This window comes from Gavialis gangeticus, unplaced genomic scaffold (genome assembly GCF_001723915.1).
Source record: "Gavialis gangeticus isolate Ggan-Ray unplaced genomic scaffold, GavGan_comp1, whole genome shotgun sequence".
Taxonomy (NCBI): Eukaryota; Metazoa; Chordata; order Crocodylia; family Gavialidae; genus Gavialis; species Gavialis gangeticus.
The window spans coordinates 6064665-6086024 of NW_017729014.1; the positions used below are offsets into that span (position 1 = coordinate 6064665).

Sequence of the window (21360 nt, forward strand, 5' to 3'; positions counted from 1 at the left end):
TGTTTTACCTTTTTTATCCTTCTCCAAACCTCCAGAAGATCTGTTCAAAAGATCACTCACTGCATTTCAGATTAAGACAAGTGAAATATTAGTTAGCTAAGCCCCTGCAGAGATGAAGTAGGCTCATTAAAGTCATTCTACCATACTTATTTACCATGTCAGTGTCCTGCCAACTTGGGGCGCTTGCTGTTCAACTGGCCACCACAAATACTTGACAACTGACTGGTGAGTTTGTGGTGCGAGTACTGCCACAAATGCTGCAGATGGTTAGATGCTTCCCCACCCTCAGCGTGGTGCTCATTGTCCTCCCATGAGGAGTAGCACTGCTGCTCCTTCGAAGCCCTTAATGTGGTATGGAGAGCACTGGAGGACTGATTCTCTTTGTTGATGTGACATGTCACATGCAATGGAGGGAGTTACAGAGCTGCTTTGCCCTTGAATCCAGCAACCAAACAGCACAGTGTGGGAGGGACAGGGAGGGTGGATGTTGTCTTTCACAGATTAAAACCACGTTTCCATAACACTTTCCCTTAACATAAAAGCATTACAAAACCCAGGCCCGATCACCAGACTATTTCCAAGCATCCCCCTTCTCATGTGTGGCACTGCGCTTTGCCCAAGAAAACTCTCAGGGCCATGGCTTAGAAAAGCACACAGGTTTATTGCATATCAATCTCATGTATAAATTCATTGTAGCATTGGAAAGATTACATTTGGTATACATTCCTATTCTACAGCATTAACCTCAAAATCAGCTTTCCTAGTCATTATTTTAAAGGAATTTCTCTACACAAGTACATTTGTCTTTTATCACAAGCATCAAAATGAAATTTGTAAAATCGCTTTTTTAATTATTTTCTACACTTCATTTCTTTTTATTTCATTATGCTCCCAACAAAGCGATTTCATATTAATTAATAACTGCCACCTCTTTTTCTTTTTTTTTCCTCCTTGGCAGTTCAAGGCTTCTAGCCTTGGACGCAAAACCTAATCACATATACAATAAGTGCATCTACGGAATTTTTTTTCTTTTTAATAAAAATTTCACAAACAGACACAATAATGACTGCTAAACACAAGTCATGCACAGTTTACTTATAAACATAACAGAAGCAATATACAATCAAGAATGATATGGAACAAGCACCATCCTCTTTCTCAATGTTTTTTAAACATTTTATGAAAACCAGACATTTACAATTGATTTTTTTTTAAAAAAACACTATACAGTCCTAAAGGAAAAAAAAAACTAAATCAAATCTGTATTGTAACAATGGGAGAAAGAATGACATAGGATGCACGGATTTATGATTCTTGCAAGCACAATATATATATGTTTTAAATTACATCTTCTGCAGGCTGGAAATGACATCAGGGCAGAACATCTCTTGCTTTCAAGAGAGCAATGAGAATGTAAAATACATTGAGAAACATCTTCAAAATTACTTTGTTCACATGTGAATTGCACATTTGGAAATCAGAGCTGCCTTTTTTTTTTCTATCTTTTTCTTTCTTTTTTCCAAAAGTGGTAATAGGAATCAATGACAGAATAAAGACAAAAGAAATCTTGGAATAATTCAATAACATTTTAATCACAGTATCACTCAACACTATGGAGAAACAGTTTCATGGCTTGGTGAAAAACACTACTGACCATTTAGGGGCAAAGTTTTTGCCCTCATATTACCAGCACAGATCTGAGCAGACTGTTTCACTCCCTGCCCATTTTTAAATGGGCAGCAAAGTGCAGGTTTCTACACCATGATGCTTCCCCCTTCCCCCGCCACACACATACAAAAATACAGCACATAAAAATTGAATGTAATTCAGTAGATTGAAGTAGGCTGGAGGGGCTGAAGGGGGCTCACAGTCCAGTGCTTTGATGCTTAGAGTCTAAACATGTTAATATGTCATCGTGCAAGTGCTTTTATTAATGCTTCATATAAAATGAGAGAGAAGCAGTTTTCAGTAAGTCTATTGAAATTCTAAGTGCTGATTTGGGGGAAATTGAAAAGTTCTGCTAATCAGTTTGAAGCAGGACAGAAATCATAACTTTGTATTTTGCCTCGAACGCAGCATAGCAAATCAGCTCACGTGTGGCTGTTAACCCTGTTTTGTTTTGCTTGTTGCTAGTGCACTGCCGTCACACCTGTCGTGGTCTAAGCAGCAGTAATTTTTCCTTGAAATCAATGGAACATAGGACACAGCCGGTGCATTTGGAAGTAGGCACCTGAAGCCTGCAGGAGCCCAGCAGGTATCCTCTACAGAAACATACCTGGTGCATCTAACAACAAATCCTGGACACATCTGGTACATCCAGCAACAAAGCGGATGCATTCGACCTAGATGTACTAGAATGCCAAGTAGCACAGCAACAGCATTGCTCTGGGAATACTCTGCACCAATCCCATGACTGACATCATTATTTTGAAGGCTGTGAGCAACACAAAGGAGCAGCAAGGACAGCAAACCACTTTTTAACGCTTATATTTAGCTCGTCTATAAAGTATCTACATTCGAAGTAGCTATAACAGAAGGAAGGGCCCATCAACACACAGTTCCATTTCAGCAGTACAGAACAATTTGGCACAGCCAGAGGCTCATCCATGGCCTCAGCTGCTGATCGATTTGTTGGCTCATCCCTTGTGACAAGAGCAATGATGTAATGCATCCCATTCCCTCCCTTTGCTATGGTGGCAATGTTGTTACCTACTGGAGCTGCAAAAACAGATTAAAGCAATAGTGCCCACCCCCCCAATAGTTGGTGGCTGGGGTCACATCTACGATGGTACCCTTGATTTCAAAGAAATACCAAGCTGCATTTGCTCTAACTACACAGTCTGATGCATCACATAGATAGCATTGCTTCCTGAGCGTAATGCATTAGTGGTGCAGGGTATATTTGAGCTGCACTGCTCCACATGCAACTGAAACTAGGGACCCAGGTTTTTCTCATGGCTAGTGCTAAAAAATAATTTCAATTCTGATGGTAGGCTCCGTCTTGTCTCTATTTATTCTAAACACAAGCAAGTCTCAGGAAACATCCTTCAAAGTAAGATCAAAAACCTGAAAAAAACAAAAATCAGCTACAAACTGGAACACATTTTAAGTGCAATTGAATGAGGGGTTAACAGATAAATATAAACTCAACTAAGCATTGTGTTTGTTACGTTACTGAAAAAAACCCTAAAACAGGTCATCAGAACTGGTTTAGAGAGGTCTGGATCCTAACATTGGCAGAGAGACCAGCTATAGGAATATTTTTTTAAAGTAACAGGAAACTGAAAAGAAAAAAAATAAATTATTTTATGATTTTTAAAAGATCTTTCATTTTTGTAAAGAAGGGCAAAGTGTGCGTCAGCCCCTGCTCACAGTGATCAGAAGATCAGCAGGACTGCTCAGTGCAAGCAGGGATGGCACAGCCTCCTTTGTAGAGGCTAAGGGAAAAGGGACACAGAGTTCAGAGCTTTTCCTACATTCTTCTTCTGAAGAAGCAATGCAAACAACAGCAGGGCTGAGTTTGTACCCTGGAGGGAAGACAAAAAAGGCCTGTGTAACACTTCTGTTACAGCCTCTGTGCTCACTTGGAGACACCTGGTTGCCCTGTCATCCCCTCATACGGAGGAGCAAAGCTAAGGAGAACTGATGTCAGTGACTTTCAAACAAAACACCAAAGGACTCTTGCTCTTTGCACTTGATCCTACAAGTGGCAGAGCACTCTGGCCCCAATCCAGAAAGGAATGAGAGCACATGCTTACCTTTAAGCACATGAATAGTCCCATTGACTTCACAAGGATTTAGGCACATGCGTAAGTACTTTAACTGAACAGGGATTGATTTACTTCGAAGTTTAAAGTTAGGTACACACTTAGGTGTTTTGCCAAGTTAGGGCTTTATAGTGCCCGCTGCTGATCACAGGAATGAGAGACTCTAAAGCCCGGTCCTGGAGATGATCACATAAGTACTTCTGCCAAGCTACTCATGTGAGTACAGTTACAGATATGTAAGTGTCTACAGATTTGAGGTTCTCACCTGGGAAGGTCCTTTTAGGGTATACTTGTTTTTCAGAGCAAAGATTAAACCAACCCTATGTGGGTGACAGCCTTGCTATGGACTATGGAGTTCTTTTTCACAAGAATAACCTTTTAGCTCTAGTAATTAGACCTGGTGCTTTTGCAAATGGCTATAAACTCTAATGGAATCAGTGTTATCCTGCAACTACCCACCTACACTTCTAGATTCGTGTTCCAGGTATTTACAAAGTGTAGATTGTTTATATTTAAAAAAAAATTATACTGGCAGGATTTTTCTTCCATTCCTTTATATAAATAAGCATTGATTAGTTTTTAACATATGGCACATTTGCATTGTATGGCATCCTGGCCACAATATGGATTTTCACAGTTGTTTTTATTTACACTTCTCCTTGCTTTTTGAGTTTTGATTATTTTGTCCTATTAAGGGTATTTGGGGAGGGTTTTTTTCTGGTTATGATATTTTTTCCCCCAAACAAACAAAATAAAAGAAATAAATAGAACACTTATTCTAAATGCAAATGTAATTGAAACTCAAATTTAACAAAATACATGATTGTCTGGAAAATCGGCAGCAAGAACAGCAGGATTATTTAGGGTCATTTGGCACATAAAAATATCTTCCTACTCCCTGGTTATCAATCATACAACATACAACCTTAATTACACAATTTTGGTCCTTCACTACATACTTATATTAACATTATTTCTTCACAATAATGATATCTAATGCAAAAAATACTGTTAAGGAAGAAATAAAATAAGAAAAGAATTAGAAAAACTTACAAGTTATATACAGATTAAGGTAAATTCCATCAGGAAAAGAACAATTAATTATTATTTTAAATTGGCCCCTATGGGAATAATTTAAAGCCCAAGTGAATGGGAAGTACTGTTATGTTATACCATAGGCAGATGTGCCAGGGTTAGGAATGTTCCATCTGACTCCTAGAGACTGGTTTCTCCTGACATTGTCAGTTCTTGGGCTACACCTCGCCAAGAGCTTTGTGCAAACATTTGAAACAGGGGAGTTAGTTACATATCGCTATTGGATTTGGAGCTTTCGGCACTTATATGCGGTGACTTGGAGAGGCATGCAGGAGAGATGTCCCTCTCTGAGTGAACGGGGGGGAATAATTTGATACTGCTAATGAGCCTTTCATTCCTTTTACCCGAGAGGCACACAAAGCACAGTGCCATGAGCCGTCCAACAGAAGCTCCTGGCATGCTAAAACCCAGCCTCATGTCTTGAAGTGTGGCCCACTAAGATTGCAGGCCCCAGAATACAATGTTCCATCTTAACCTGAGCAGCTACCTCAAGATGAAGCACAGCATGCAGGGACCTCTGCTCCAGCGATCTCCTTCTCCATGTTCAATAGCATAGCAGCTGCAGTCTGTTCTGTTACAGATAATACCAGGGCAGGGAGCAATTTTATAAACACTGACCAGCAGATGCATTTACTATTGTGAGTTAGTTCCTCAGAAGTTGGCTAGTGACCCAGTTCTGCAAATATTCAGAAGTGGCCTGGCCCAGAGTCCACTGAAGTCAATGGGAAAACTCCTATTGACACCAATGGACTTTGAATGAAGGCTTTAAGCAACTGGGTCATCAGTGCACCTCAAGGACCTTAGCAAGTCGCTGATACAGCACATTGAATGGGCAAGTTTGTGGCACCCTTGCTGTTACTTAAAGTTTCAGGCCAGAGAGAGCCCTAATTCTATGACAAAATACCTAGGAATTTCTCAAACATAAGCCACAAGCATCATCTGTGTTGCCAATGTAATTCCTTGTCATGTTTCAACCCCCCTTGTCATAATTATTTTCAAGTTTAGTTTTTACCTATAAAATACCAGCTAAAATACCAGGTGGCTATCACAACGCGGAAATAGCACAGACACGCTGCAATATTCCTGGAGGCTGTTTTGTGTCAGCCAAAAAGCTGAGACTTCTGAGCAATTTAAAATTATCCGTAAAAAAATTTGCAAATAGATTTAGATTCAGAAAGATGATACATTTTCTTAGCCACTTGTTTAAGTAGATCTATACTCATAAGCTTACTAAAAGCCAAGAAATTTTAGGCATGTTATCAAAACGATGGGCCAAATTATGGCAGGGTGCTGTGCATAAGCAACCACCAACAAACCAACATGAGGGCATGGGGCAGAGGTTTCTGCCAAAATCCAGGCTCCCACCAATACTGCAGGGGCCTCATTCTAAAGACCCTCTGGGAGAAGCAACAGAGGGGTGGGTTTTCCAGGGCAGAGCTCACAAGGCACAGTCCACCGTTTTGTCCGATGCAGCTAAGTCCCCAGCTCCAGCAACACTCCTGGCAGATATGATCCCAGCTGTAGGGGATCCCGATTGCCTGCATTGCAGACTCACTGCACCATTTTGCCTTGCATGTATATGTTCTGCTGGGGATGATGGCGGACGTGCGGAGGGGAAGGTGGAAATCTATGCAGATGCAGAATTTCAATCTCTTTAAAAGAGGCGAGTTAAATAAAATAGGCCCAACTTTGCCCTTCCTTGGTATAATTCCAGTAACCACATTTAGAATTACACCAGGGACGGATGTGATCTAGTTTCATGTTTTCCTTGTTACAGTTAGTCAACTGAACTGAATGGATGGTGGAGAGTCACATGGTTTCAAGTGTGAGTTTAGAAGGAGACTCTAGCTGGCTCAGCGGTATTGTCTTGCAACTCTGAGGGGGCCAATATTTGATTGCACCAATGCAATTCCCGTCTTGTTAACACTATCCTTAGCGATGGTGGGGTCCTAGGGCAGCTTCAGGGCTATCCGGTTTGGAGAGTTTTGTTCCGACACGTTTGAACTGAACAGCTGCAGAGAGAGAAAAATTCAGGAGCTGCAGATCACACATGACAGGTTTCTTTCCCCAGCTGACTGCCCGAGGCCCTGGGATCCATCTTCTGATTGCTGGAATTTCTGATAGGGCAATCACAGCACCGCGGCTGCCTCGCTTGGACTCTGACCCAGTGCCTTCTCGACCTCTCAGAGGTGGTTAATGGGGTTAAAGGTCCCCGACTCTGAAGCTGCTCCTGCCATGTTCAACCAAGCATCCAGAGAATTCTGGGAGGAAGTGTGGAGGGGAGCATTCTCAGAAAGGGACATCATCATTGCATAAGCCTAGAGAAGGAAAACACAGGTAGATAAATGGGTGACTCAAACTCAGGACATCCTGGACTCACCCAGGGGAAGTACAGTCTCATTTAAGTATTCACATTCCAGAATGCCAAACAGGCAGACAGCATTGGTCTGGGCTGGCAGCCCTGACTATCAGTCAGTTCTTGTCCTCCCACAAACTATTTGGATTTTGCCATAGAGTTTAGGAGGCAGCAATGGGCCTACACAGGCAAACCTGCCACCGTCCTCTGTCTCCTCAAATCCCCACCTTTGTGCCAGGGCCTGGCACTTGATAACAAATCCTAACATATGCTTCCAGGCCCCTCTCCTATGGGACATAACTCCTCCCAGGGAATATCTCCAGGAGCCAGCACTTTGGCCCATTTCCTTTACGTGGTTTTCAAAAACGCATATATCACGGTGCATGTGACTGCCAAAGTATAAAGCTGCACTGTAGCATGGTGCCCCCCTGCCAGCTCATATACAGTCTTGCTATAGTGGCACGGACCTCAACAGGGACTAGGTTTTGGAGCACAAGCCCCCAGCACTCTCACACTCGCATGTAGGGTCATGATCAGTATAACAGTGTGGTAAGACAGGACACATGCGTGTACACGACAGGAATTCCTTGCCATGAAAAGCTAGCTTTTGGAAGTTTCTGTGGACAGGTGAGAGTATAAATCTAGATGAGGTTCAGCTACGTCACAGCAAAGGTCAAGCTTAGAGAACAGGAGCTTTGTATATGGCATCTATTTAATTTGCTGAGCAACTCTGCTAGGTCTGGATGGACTTGTGGCATGTGCAGAGGGAACAGGGTATATTTGTGTGCAGTATTTGCAGGTATGTTATCAGGGTCCCAAGTCCATGCTTGTATGCTTTACTCTAAGGCTACCTCATGAAAATGTCTAGAGAAGAAATAAGCTGGGGCTTCTGGTTATGGCATGATAATTGGTTTGCTTTACTGTTCTCTAGACCTTCTCCTCCTTGTCACCTGCTTGTCGTATCCACTTTTTGCATTGTTAACACTTAAGCCCCAATCCTTCAAAGACTTATGCACACCTGGAACTTAACATGATGAGGATGTGAAACTGAGGGGAGCCACCCATAACATTAAGAAGATATATATGCATCAGTCTTTGTGGGATAGAGGACCAGGACTGCAAGTTCTTCCGGGCAGCACAGTGTTTTTCCTCTACATCTCTGCAATGTTTAGCACAGTCATCCCTAGTTGTGGTTGTAAAACAAACTTAATCATAATCATCATCGTTGTAGTACACAGAACTCCAAACCCAACCTTTTGGAACATGTGCCTATTTAAATTGCTACAGAGAAAGCCAAACAAAATGAACTGAACAATAAGACTGCCATGCTTTGCTGACTGAGTAAATGTTGTTTTTTTTAACCATACTGCCTGCATTTAACATATGCGCATCAGAGAGTCTGAAACTATTTGAGTGACCCTGCCTCTCAATGTGGTATGTCTTCCATTTCCCGTTCTACAAAACTGTTTCTAAAAACAATGACACATCACACCTACTATTGCAGTGAAAAAAAGAAAAAAAACAGGTGTCCCAAGATAGTTAGTAGAGTCAGCATATTAGTAAAAAGGACACAAACAGAGGGCATGCAAGTGCCTTGTTTGAAACTTTAAATGCTCTTTACCAGAAAAGAAGTTCTCTCCCTCCTTCATATGGCAAACCCCCTTAAATGCACCTAAATCCACAGTGAAGACCATTTCAACCACTTCCAGGAGGCAGTGCCTTTTCTTGTCTGAAGCTTAAGTAACCACAATAAAGTACCTTTAGGGTGTCCAGTACAATTCTGTCTGACCTTAGTTAAAGACCTATCTCTATTACGTGACTGAATTTAGCAGCTCAACTGGCTGGTCATTTAAGCTAGCCGTCACTGCAAATCCTGTTCTTTGGAGCTCAAAAAGGAAATCCAAGTGCAGTAGCTGATTGTCCCAAATGAAACCTGAAGCAGACACTCTGTTAAGTATGCTCAAATCTGCATTAGTATTGAAGGGAAATACTGAAACTGCATGGGTTTGTTTTATGCAGTTCAGAAGGACAGATTGAGGGCAAAAAGCTGAAGTTTCGGTCAGACACTTTCTCTGAGGCTTATCTCAAAATGTGCCCTTCATTCTAGGAATTGGGCTGGATAACTCAGAATAGCTTCCTGGTAAGACCTTTTTCTGTTTGGATAAGGTGCAAGTATCAAGAGACTTGAGCAGTATTTTTGCTTCAAGTGAAATCAGGGAGCACAGAGCATACCACTTTTCTTTAAATATGAGTTCTTCAAAGTCTCTCAAACTTCAAGATACATTAGGATGCCATTTGAGTTTTGACAGAAAGCTCGGCTTGGTTCTTGTTTGTGTCTACATGGTTCATGGCTTATTGCTAGTGAGGCAGAGTTTTGTTCTGAAGTTCTTTTCAATAGGAGCAATCAGTACAGAGATAAAGATAATGCCTAATGCACAAGGAAGTTGCATTTTCTGCTTGGATTGATGCTACTCTCCAAGAAAGTCTAGAAAAACTATTATTCATTAGATTTGTTATTCCTATTGTTAAATTATGTTATACTTTACTGGTTTCAATAGGACAGTTCCTTAGCTGGAGCTATTCCAATACATATCAGTGGATGAGTTGGCTGAAAGCTTGCAGTTATCACCTTTCTATAGACATTTATATACAGAAAGATCAACTGATGCCCTTCTATCTCCACACAACTCATATTCACACTACAGGGTTGATGGTCAATGAGGCTGATTATATGCGGCCTAAGTTAACAGTCCCACTCCTGTTTCTTCCGGACTGCAACATGGCTGCAAGCAGACGCAGTTCCCAAATTAGTGACCATCAGAATGCCAACTCAGCACAGAGAGAAAACCAACCGAGCTCAAGGAACACACTGCTGATCACTATTCCCATGGCAATGCTGGTGGCAAGCTAGGTGAAATGTTCTGTCATATACCTACCTGGTTTTTAGCCTGCCTGTACAGAGTCTGTTTTATTGTCTCAGAGTCTAAGGTGGAATTAAACACATCTTTAACTTCAAATGCTTCCTCGGCTGCTTTGCGAAGATCCAGCCCCTTCCCAAAATTCGGCATCTGCTCCAAATCTAACAAGCCGGCTTCGTCCTCCTCAATACACCTGTACCAATGACCAGGGGAAGGGGTTGACCTGTTGTTAGCTCATCGCGCCGTTTACAGTCTAGCCAATGTGAGTTTTGCTAACTCAGCGCCTGCATGCACATAACATGGGGTTCCCACAAGCCACATGCATGAATAGACAGACAAACGGACAAGAAAACAACACATGATGCTGGGAGCAAACTAAAAACAGAAAGCATGGTTATGCGCCTACACTGCAAGCATTAGTGCAAGCACATGTTCTGTCGTTCAGTGTGGAGACCATTTTCATTCAGATTCCCTGTGCATAGAAGTATGGTTTTTATCTGTTCTTGAAAAAAACGTGGGGCATCAACAATAGCTTCTGGGTAGCTGCTGCTCCATTGTCTCCATGAGTTATAGGATATTTCATTGGAAACACTTTGAATATTACAGCACTTTGCATCAGCAGATAACAAAGCATCATTAATTTACAGATGAGAACTATGGCACCAGGCAAGCTAAGGCCCACATTTTTGGCAGTGGATTTGCATTTTTGATACCTCAATTTATGACCCAAATTTAGACTCTTAGGACCTGATTTTTGCAAGTCCTGACAATACTGGTCGTAGTCAATGGGAGTCATGGTCACTTGGGCACTCCAAACTTGGGCATCCAAAAGAGTCTTTCCTGAAAATATAGGTTTCAGTGGAAATACATGCAGAAACAAATCGGTGGCAGAGCCAGGGTAAAGGTTTCATCCCCTAACTCCTTTCTCTCTGCCCTGTTCACTGAACCACACCCTGAATGGACTTCAACATGCCAGCTCACAGATGCAATGAGTGTGAAATGCAAGTAGTTAAGCAATCAAAAGGAAAGAGAGTCCCTTCACTTTCTGTGTAGTCAAACAACTATATTTTGCTGTGCTTTCCAATGTAAAATTATCCTTTCACACTCTTCTGCCTTGCAGTATACATTTTAACATACGCTCTTCTGCAGCAGGCAGTCAGCTATCTTGGCTTACAAAGCTTTGCATTTTCAACCTCAGAAGTGGAACAAAACAGAAGAGAAGCAGCACAGGTCTCCTTTCCTTTCAATATTTTGATTACATTTTAAGATATTTGTCCTGAAGAGGTCTGTTTGGTGGTGTATGAACCAGGATACAGAGCACGCATGGACACAAAAATGAAACAAGAGCATGGGGACACATTCACTCAGCCCAGATAAGAGTGACCCCACTGTCTCCACTGAAATCAATTCTGTGCCTCAGGTACCAAGATAATAAGACACTGCCATTTTGTTGTAAATAAGATGGATGGTACACTGGAAAACCTGACAGTTTGCATGCTCCTATTATCCACACCTGGCACTGCCTTCTCCCTGACAAGTGTTCTGAAAACAGACTTTATCTGTTGTGCAGAAAGAAGAATTCATGCAAATTTTGAGGAGGCTCCTTTTTGTCAGGTGCTAACTATTTACCTTCCTGGCACACACCTTTTCAGGCCTTGTATGTATCTTATTAGAGTTTTGCCTTTCAGTGCATTTCCCCCTTCTGATTTCCATGATGGTGAAAATGAAATACCTAGGGTGGATGCTGTGCTCAAACTGGAGGTATGAGTCATGGTATAAAAATAAAGTGATACTGCTCATGACCTGTCAACAACGCAAGGCCAGAAATTAAACCCGGGTGTGTTTTACAGAGGACATAGCCTAACCCACCTTCGGGTATGGTCAAAGCTCATGGTGAGGGATGTGGGCTCTTCATCCTCCTCATCCTCAAATGTTCCTCGGGGCTCTGTTGTGGGCGATACTGTTTCCTCTTGCGATTTCCCTGTCAGGCTGTCATCATCTTCCTCTTCCAGTTCTTCATCTTCATCATCCACATCTTCTGCTTTCTCACTTGCTAATCCATGACATTGGGAGCTGCCATCTATATCTTGGATTTCTGGCCTGAAAGGTTTGATGACAAGATAATCAAGATGTCAGCTGAGTACAGTAATACACTTCCATTTGGATGCAGGACTTAGGCATTTCATTCTACATTTGTTATTTATGGTTTCAAACAGCTGGAGACAGAAAAGACTTGTGAGATAATCCATTCTTGCATGGGCAGTAAAAAAAACATTCTCTATCATGTCTAAGGGCTGATGAGACAAAGCAAATATACTCCATTCCTAGATGCTTCTTAAAACTAGATTTTGTCCGGTTTGGGTTTTAGAGACAATGTTTACTTCCACCTTTTAAGATTATACATTTTGTGGGAAAAGAGACATGTCTTTGTGCTTTTTGATGTACAGACCAAAACAATAGTTTCCTTAGGGACAAAGTTCTACAGTCATACAGAGGAAGTTTCCTAAATGTGAACCTGAATGACCAAACTAAATTCCCTTTTTTGCTATTATTCCTAATTAAATCTATGTGGACAAAGGGTAGCTAAGCTGCCAGTAAAACTTAAATACCCCATGTTAGATTACTAATGTCCTGACTGTAATGATGCATAAATTGAATGCACTGAGATAATACTAGATGGAATGATACAAATTTAACTTCATCATCCAGAAAGTTTCCACAACAAAGTGAATATTAAAATCAAGAATGTCCTTGAAGGCTTTTGTTTAATATGGATTACACTGGTTATTATCATTATGCAGAGCTCCCACAGAAACATTTTGGTTTTAAAAAAAACCCCAAACACTTCAAACTTGATATCAGCGTTACATGGCTATTTGTGAAAACAACAGAGTAGCAGCAACATAATTACAACTGGCCCAGAGTGGAGTGACATTTGTACAACACAGAATGTCCTTTTGGGTCTTTCTGTAGATTAAATATCACTCTGTCAAAATAAGGTTTAAAAAATTAAGGGGAAACTCAGATGTTTTCCAAGCCCTGGATCTTGTCACTTAGTCTAAACACATCAGCAGCATGTTTGTTTTAGAGAATTTTGATCAATTTTCTTTAAGGTACAGGCCCAAATTTGATTCTCCCTGTGGATCAATTATATCAGCCTGCTGAGGACTTCTCTTCTTGTCTATTTTTTTGTCTACGTCAGGCACAAGGTCAAAAGATTCTGAATTTCCCCCAGGAAATGGCAGTGAACTTTTTTCCCCTGTTTTATTTCTGAGTGTGCAACCTAAACAAAAACTCTTGTATGGAATCTATTTATGACGGTATTGTTTTGTCTTTGATCCAGGCCTGAAATGAAGGCCACAGAACTGGGGAAAAAAATGAAAATGCATCTAAATTTAACACTTTTACAAGCCCTCTGGGTAAAGCTAAGTAGTGCATTCCCCATGCAAAATTCCAGAAGGATATTGTTGCTATGGTGGCAGCCGGGAACATATGGCTGCCAAGCGGGGAAGTTCAGAGCTACACATAGCAGAGACATCCAGCATCTGCCCAATTTCTCCGCTTGTTAACTTAATGGAGGTTCATGATGGTGGAGACCTACTGCAGGGGTATATGGGATCCAATGCCAGAGTGGGCTAGTCTGAAATTGAGTGATTTCCAGAGAGGGAGCTAATGAAAGGGGAGGTCAAAGGGCTAAAATGCAGACCTACTGTGAGCAGTTGACTTTCCAGGGAAGCTGGGGGAACTGCATCGTGTTCAAAGAGGTCTAGATTTGGCCAAAGAATCCAAAGTAGGGAAGGAGGGGAATCATGAATCAATCCTACAGGACCACATTAAGGCAGTGAAGGATAGTGAAGAAGAGAGGTTGGTGGTTTTGTGAAGCCCTATATTTTTGGTGGATCAAGGCCTCAGTTACTTTTAAGCCTCTGCCATGAATGAGATGATTATCAAGACTATAGGAGGGAACGCTGTCTTTTATATGGAGAGTGTTTGGGTGGAAGGAGTGGGACATCTGACTACAGAGGCTTGCAAACAGGGGCCTAAGATCAGGTTTAGCAATGGAACATAGAAATCGGTTCCTGTCTATCCATGAAGGGTACAAAACACTTGTGTGGGAAATACCTGGGTCACTACACATTTTGATTTGTTGACATCAATAATGCCATATTCCCACCCATTACAGCAGGCACATTAGAAATGACACAAACAGATTGCACGCTTCTGTTTCCTTAGGCAATAATCTCCCAGCCTTAGTGAGATGGATTAAATTGTGTGAGGTGAGGTGGAAGGTCAACAGCACTGGATTTTTTAGTTAGGGAAAAATAAGGTTTTTATAGGACAGTCGTTTTGGGTTCACTCTGCAGGATACAGAGGGAACAACCACTAGGCTACATTCTCCCCTGATATACTGTCGCTAGTTGTTTCCATGAATTGCGACTACTTTCTACAGTCTCTAGACTGAGAGTTTAGTAAGATCATTGTTTTTACACATTCTATTTAAGCCCTAAATATTCCCATAAATCAGCCAGTTATCTCACGGGTATCGTAATGTGATTTTATTGACTTATTTACCTTTTATCTGCTAAAGTTGATGCTTGATTCATCTCACTATTTGCAATAAAATTTCTGATTTCGGAGAAATACGAGTCCTCTTTCTCGTCTAAAAGTGCATGGTTGTCGGATTCTGAGTTTGGAGAGGAGGCACTGGTCCCAAGGTGGTTTGTGATGACTCCAGAATGCTGGCTCACTGGACACGAGAGCAATCAGGGGAGAGAATCAGATACTATCAAATCGGATACTACCAAAACTGCTACCCAGAATGTCCAGGAGGAATATTTATGCAACACGTCACTTAGCGTATAGTGAGAATTTAAACACCAGAGAAGTTTCAAAAATTAAAAATAGTGTAACTATGGCTTTTCTTAACTTAAAATGCCCGGAGATTATTCATTTGTTAACATTTAGCATGTACGGAATAAATGCACTTGCCAAGGTGTGTCCACTCTAAAATTCTCTTTCTATTTCTTCTGAGCTAAAACACATTTAATTTAATGTGTAGGTTCCCTTCCCCTCTTTTTCTTCTTTTTCAAAGAAAATTCTACCTGTCTTTTTAAGTTAGAGCCACAATTTAACAGTCTTTTTTTTTTTTTTTTTCATTAAAGAGATTTTTTAGATAAATGCTTATTGGGCCCATATCACTATTGCTCCTGAATATCTCAGCATCATTAGTAAGTGTGTCCTCAGAAGCCCCTTCTGAGGCATGCGGTATGATCACTGCCTCTTTTTTCCTTTGTAGAGAGACAAGGAAAAGTCACAGAGAATTTTAAACTCCAAAATTGCACAGGGCAATTGTGGCAGAGCTGAGAACTGAATCCAGAGCTGCTATCTCTTCTTCCACTAACTAAATAATAAAACTCTGCTTTCTTGTCCAACTACATGCATGTGTGTGTGTGAAAGAGAGAGAGAGAGTTACACGCTGTGATATCAGTACTTCTCTCCATTGTTAGGAATGCAGTATCTGAAGCAAAGATGTGAACTTTCTCATTTGCTGCCTGAGGATGATACTCACTGGCAAGAAATGAGTGAGGCTGCAAGAAGAGTGAAGTCCCAGAGGGCTCTCCTCCCACTGCCTCTCATAAAGGCTGCACATGACAGTGTCGCCTACCTGGAACATTCTCATGCTCGTGCTTCTTCAGGTGTCGGTCTAGATTGGTCTGCTGCCCAAAGCATCGGTTACACAGGTGGCATTTGAATGGCTTCTCCTTGTTATGAATGTTTCTGACGTGCCGCTGGAGGTTAGAGGAAATACTGAATGATCTGTCACAGTATTTACACCTGAGAAACAAAAGCAAATGCCAATGAGTGCAATGCAAAAATGGAAAAAGAAGGTGGGGGGCGGGGAGGAGGGAGAGGGAGAAAGAAGAAAGGAAACCCCAACTACCAGAAAACACTGCTCTATAAATCTTACTCAGCTCAGGACCTGGAAAGCATGGGGCATTAATCATCCCAGACAATTCTGATATTATTATTATTATTCAAGACACAGGAAGAAGGGATTAGGATTAATTAAGAGGTTAGCCAGTCCAAACAAATAGGAATTTAAAACAAAATAATTACTTTTCCACATATAAATGTACAAGCATGAAAGGAGAATTTATGTCTCCCAGGTCTCTCATTTTGTGGGGAAAGGAGGAGTTGTGAGAGAGGAGGTTTAAAGGAAGACTGAAAAAAAAACATTACTCAGATACCTACATGACACAGGCATCTGGAGCAACAGAAAACAACAGTGAGCTCCTTGTGGAAGGCTAAAATATGCAGAAGGGGTGGGCCTGATAGCGTATCAATAATACAATATGGTATTTACTTAAATCTAAAGTGAGGTTTTCCCCTCCATTCAGCATGGGGGGAAAAAACCCCTCATCTTAGATTTGAACGGAGCAGAAGGATGACAGCAGCTGCATCTCCAACACTGACCCTAACCGTGGGGTCAGCGCAGAAACTGCAGATACTGCCACTGCCCACCCCTCCCCACCAATCTTGCCCCTTGCAGCTTCTGCTCCCCCTTGCCTCTGCTTCCCCCATCCCCTTTACCTTCCACTCACAGCTCCAGCTCTGGCTGAGGTCCTGATCCGGTCTGGGGCAGGGAGAATGGAGCACAATGCTGAGCCCAGCCAGGCCACCATCAGCTCTGGCCCTGGCTCTGGGGCTGAAGCTGCTGTGTGGCCAGGCTGGGGCCAGAGGCAGCCCATGCTCCCTGATCCCAGCCACAGAGAGGCCTCAGCTGGAGCCAGAGCTGCAAGAGGAAGGTAAATGACAGCAGGAGAGGGAGAGAGGGAGAGAAGGTGGGTGCATGGAGCAGGCAAGAGGGGAGAGGCAGACAGGAGGAGCTGAAAGTAGTGGTGGGGGACAGGTTCCCCAAGAGTGTAGGCATGGGAAGGAGGGGCAGGTTTCACGGGGTGCATTGCACCGGGGGGCAGATTGGAGAGGTGAAAGTGAGGGGGGCAGGCAGCAGGGGGTACAAGCACCATGTGGGGCAGGCGTGGGTTGAACAGTCACTTTGGGGGAGGCAGGCAGCTGGGGGGGTCAAATGGTGGGGGGGAACAGACAGCAAGGGGTAGGGGTCAAGCTGCTTGACTCCCTTGCTGCCTGCCCCACTACCACCTACTGCCCCTGATGCTGCTTGCCCCACTGTAGGAACAGAGGGAACCAATTTAAGGTGACCCTCCAAAAATTAGATTGCAGACATGGAAAATTATAACAAATTTATAAATATTCCGTGTCTAGAATCTTATTCTTGATAAGTCACCTTAAATTCAGAGCTGTCTTGAATTCAGGTAGATATGGTAAATTATTCTTATATGAATTTATGTATTATCTAAGACAGGAAGGACACTTTCCAAACAAGACGAAGATGTACTTCTTGCCCAGTGGAGCACAGCCAGTCCAGAATTCATTACAACTATGGTTTAGTTAGGAAATGATCAGAGGAAAGAACATGAAGAGGCAGGAAAATTTTCCCCCGTGGTGGGAAGCTGCTGAATGAAAGGAGGCAAGCAAGAAAGTTTAGAAAGTGGCAAGTGACAAATGCCCTCCCTTTCATGCCAGTCACATCAGAGCCCACAGCTAATATGCTAGCATTGCATTTAACATGCTAGCCCTTTGCATTCAGTAGATTTGAAACCATGAGAAGGCATTTCCAGGGCTCTACAAATGCAGCAGTGCCTGAGAAAGCCAGAGTTCTGGCCTGGCTTGTAATGGGGAACAAGAGTGTGCCTGTTTTACTGAAGAGGGCAGCTTTGAGCCACAAGGAAGGACTCCAGTACTGCAGCTTTCCAGCCTGAATCTCAGAAATGTCCCTCTTCAAATGTCTTGTTTATATCTCAATACTCAGCAGATTTCCTTTCCTTATGCCCCACCATCAAAAATCAGAAAAGTGGAATCATTCCATCTCTACCACTCTCTGCATATCTTAAAGACTTTCTGCACCAACTTCTGCTTTTGGCCTGGTGAAAGCCTGGACTAACTCCACTTACTCTAGCTGCATGCTGCAAACTTCTGACCCACTAAATGCTATCTACTGTGGGCCAAATCATGCTCATTTTACTAATGTAATCAGCTCTGTTAACTTCAGGGGGAGTCCTTGTATGTGAGGAAGACAAGCAGGATCTGACCTTGTGTGTCTGCCTTGCAGGCTCTGAAACAACACTTAGCTTGATAGTAAGGACATAATGTTGTTTTCTTAAAACATAAAGGATTCAAATGGTAGGGTAGGGGGAGGTTGGAAGTGTCAAAAATCACCATTATGCTGCACACACGCACACACTTTCCAGATGTGCTACAGCTGTGGCTCTGATTTGGTCTCTAAAAATACATTGCTATTATTGTTGGAAGTAACAGGAGATACATTTATGAAACACTCTCCCCAAATGTTTATGGATTCCATGTCCACCTATGAAATCCCTACCATTAAATCACCAAGGAGAATTAAGAAGCTACATGTAATGGAACTTCATTCTGGACATACTAGGAAACAAACAAGCTCTTGTGTCATGTTACATTGTCCTCAGACTTCAGCATTCTTTTCCTAATGCCTTTCTTGTTTTTAACTTCACTTTTACCAAAGGTCAGCTGAACCACTGAAGAAAACAGGACATGACGCCTCTTTGGACAATTGCTTTTGATGGTAGCAAAATCCAGCACATATTATATACTAAAAATTATTCACAATGTTTGCATCTCCAATTGCCTGCTTGGAAGTATAAGATCTGGTCTTCAGAAATGATGATTATTTTCAGCTTCCACTGAGGTGTTCAGCAGTTCTGCAAATCTAGGACAAACGGCCCAAATACTCAAATGTTCTGGACATTCCCTAGCCATCTGATTACTGATTTTTCTGTTCTGTTTTTTTGTTTGTTTTTTTTTTTAACTATAGTAAGAGCAGCATCCAGGACAATATAAGCAAATTGGCACTTTGGCTTATCAATACTATTTTTCTGTAAATACAGATGTGCCCACACAGAACTAAATGCACAGCAAAAAATAGCAAAACGAAAAAATAAAGAAAGATCAAATTAAAACTGGTAAGGACTTCCCTCCCCATCCCTGGATTAACTAACAAAAAAAATCTATATTAAAAAGCAATCAAAGAAGCTCTCTACTCACAGACCAACCAACTGCAGTTTCCCAACAGAGGCAACCACACTAGGGAATGAGTTAGAAGATTTATGTTCTGTAAAGCAATCTAGAGGTTCTCAGATGAGTCCTAAATGAGGCATTGTAGAGATGAGGGATGCTGTGTGTGCGTGTTGGTGTATGACTAGGATGCAGATTTCTGTATGTATATGTAGGATGCATATGCATATGCCTCTGTGTGTGTGTGAGGGGGGAAGGGGTAGAGACAGACATCACAGTTCTGACTGTTCCCATTCCCATAGTCAACATGCCTTTGGAGGCACAAAAAAGTAGTCAGCATCTACACATGCGCTTCAGTGCATCAGTTTAATGTGCTGATTTCTCGTACCTGTATCTACAGGTACTAGAAAATGGTGCATTATACTAATCTATTGTGTAATAACTGCTGACCACGTAAAGATGATGACACTTTACTGCACATTAAATTAGCCTAATGCACAGTAAAGCATCTTGTGTAGATGCACCCTGTGAGTACATCTAGCAGTGCTCACTGCTACTAGTACTACTACTATTGTGGGCCCTGCTAGCTTCTGCTCCCATTACTCACACAAGCAGTCCCTGTGACTTCAAAGGAGGCACTCATGTAAAGTAAGGTAAAAGGGATTTGGCCCCATACAAGCCAGTTTATTTAGATGTTCAGGAAGTCTTTGAAAGGTTTCACTTGACAGGCCCTTGCTCTAACTATGAGCTATGGGGATCCAAGGTAGGATATAGAGAATGAATAAAGAGCTTGTTAAAAAAATGGAAAACAGAGGGCCATTTGAAAGGAGCAATATCTAATGTCTGTGAAAGCAGGTATGAAGGAGATGTACTGTATTATATGTGGTCCCAGAGGGGTCACTACTTGGCTCTCTGCTGGTTTTAATCTAAATAAATGGCCTAGACAGTGGGACCAACTTTAAATGCAAGAAAGAGGTAAAGGCAGAACCTGTAGGTCTATAACATACAGAAGGAATCACATATGCTTTGTAGGACACACTGACAAATTACTAGTGAAGTTTGTTGCCAAACAATTTAAAATAGTATACCAATGGATTCAGAAGTAATGAGCAGGAACAAATGATGGCTAGCAAGGAGCCAGAGCTGGGAACCTTTGAGAAGGAATGCAAAGAAATAGTGGATAATCCATCTGACCTCAAGGGAACATGGAGACATGGCTTAAAAAGCCACTTGGAGAAAAAAAGGCAGCAAAAGCAATGATATATAGAAGTGTGTTACTGAGCAAAGCACTGTAAGACTGACTGTCTGGTAACAGATCAGCTAGAATTCATATGTTCTTGTGCTTTCAAAACTTCAAGTTGCACGGTCTCCCTCAGAAAACTTTAGGTTTATTTGAAGATTAAACAACATGAGTTGTAAAGTCAAAATAACAGGAACAGCCCCATAAACAAGTGGGCCCGTCGTCCTTTCGACATAATTCCCTGGTCTTGAATGGAGTTCCACCAGGTTTAAAAGAAAGCAAGAAAGAAGAGCTTTTTATTGAGCTACGTGCAATCTTAAACAACATGGTAAATGTCAGCTCGAGTTGTTAGTTTCAGCTTAATGCAGATAACAGGGCATGGGGGCCTGAAAGGAAATTAAAGAAAAACAAATTCAAAACAGACCTCAGGAAGCACATCTTTATGGAGGGAATTGCAGATCTAGGAAATGGCTGAACAGGCGACATTGCTAGGGCCCTGGGATTGGGTGTAATTCAAGAATCAATTATAGTTTCATAGTTTCATAGTTTCTAGGGTCAGAAGGGACCTGAGCAGATCATCTAGTCCAACCCCCTGCCATGGCAGGAAAGAGTCCTGGGGTCAAACGACCCCAGTAAGGTGGTCATCCAACCTCCTCTTAAAATCCCCCAGGGTGGGAGCCTGCACCACCTCACTTGGAAGCTGGTTCCAGACCCTAGCCGCCCTGACCGTGAAGTAGCACCTCCTGATGTCCAACTTAAACCTTCCCTCCGCCAGCTTGTGACCATTGTTCCTGGTCACTCCTTGCGGCGCTCGGGGGAACAGGGACTCCCCCAGCGCCTGCTGATCCCCCC

General features: G+C 42.1%; 1 protein-coding gene across 4 annotated transcripts in view; it reads right to left on the bottom strand.

Moving 5' to 3' along the window:
- Positions 1–641: 641 nt before the first annotated feature.
- PRDM16 (PR/SET domain 16) overlaps positions 642–21360 on the bottom strand; it is a 527338-nt gene continuing 506619 nt past the window's right edge. For 3 of the 4 annotated variants that reach the window (XM_019511654.1, XM_019511653.1, XM_019511657.1), the window contains 5 exons: positions 15802–15971; positions 14709–14883; positions 12006–12236; positions 10155–10329; positions 642–7180 (listed from right to left, as the gene is read on the bottom strand). In XM_019511654.1, coding sequence (XP_019367199.1) covers positions 7046–7180; positions 10155–10329; positions 12006–12236; positions 14709–14883; positions 15802–15971 — 886 coding nt within the window. In that variant the 3' untranslated portion in view covers positions 642–7045. The remainder of the gene's footprint in view (positions 7181–10154; positions 10330–12005; positions 12237–14708; positions 14884–15801; positions 15972–21360) is intronic. The other variant, XM_019511656.1, reaches the window with a different exon arrangement.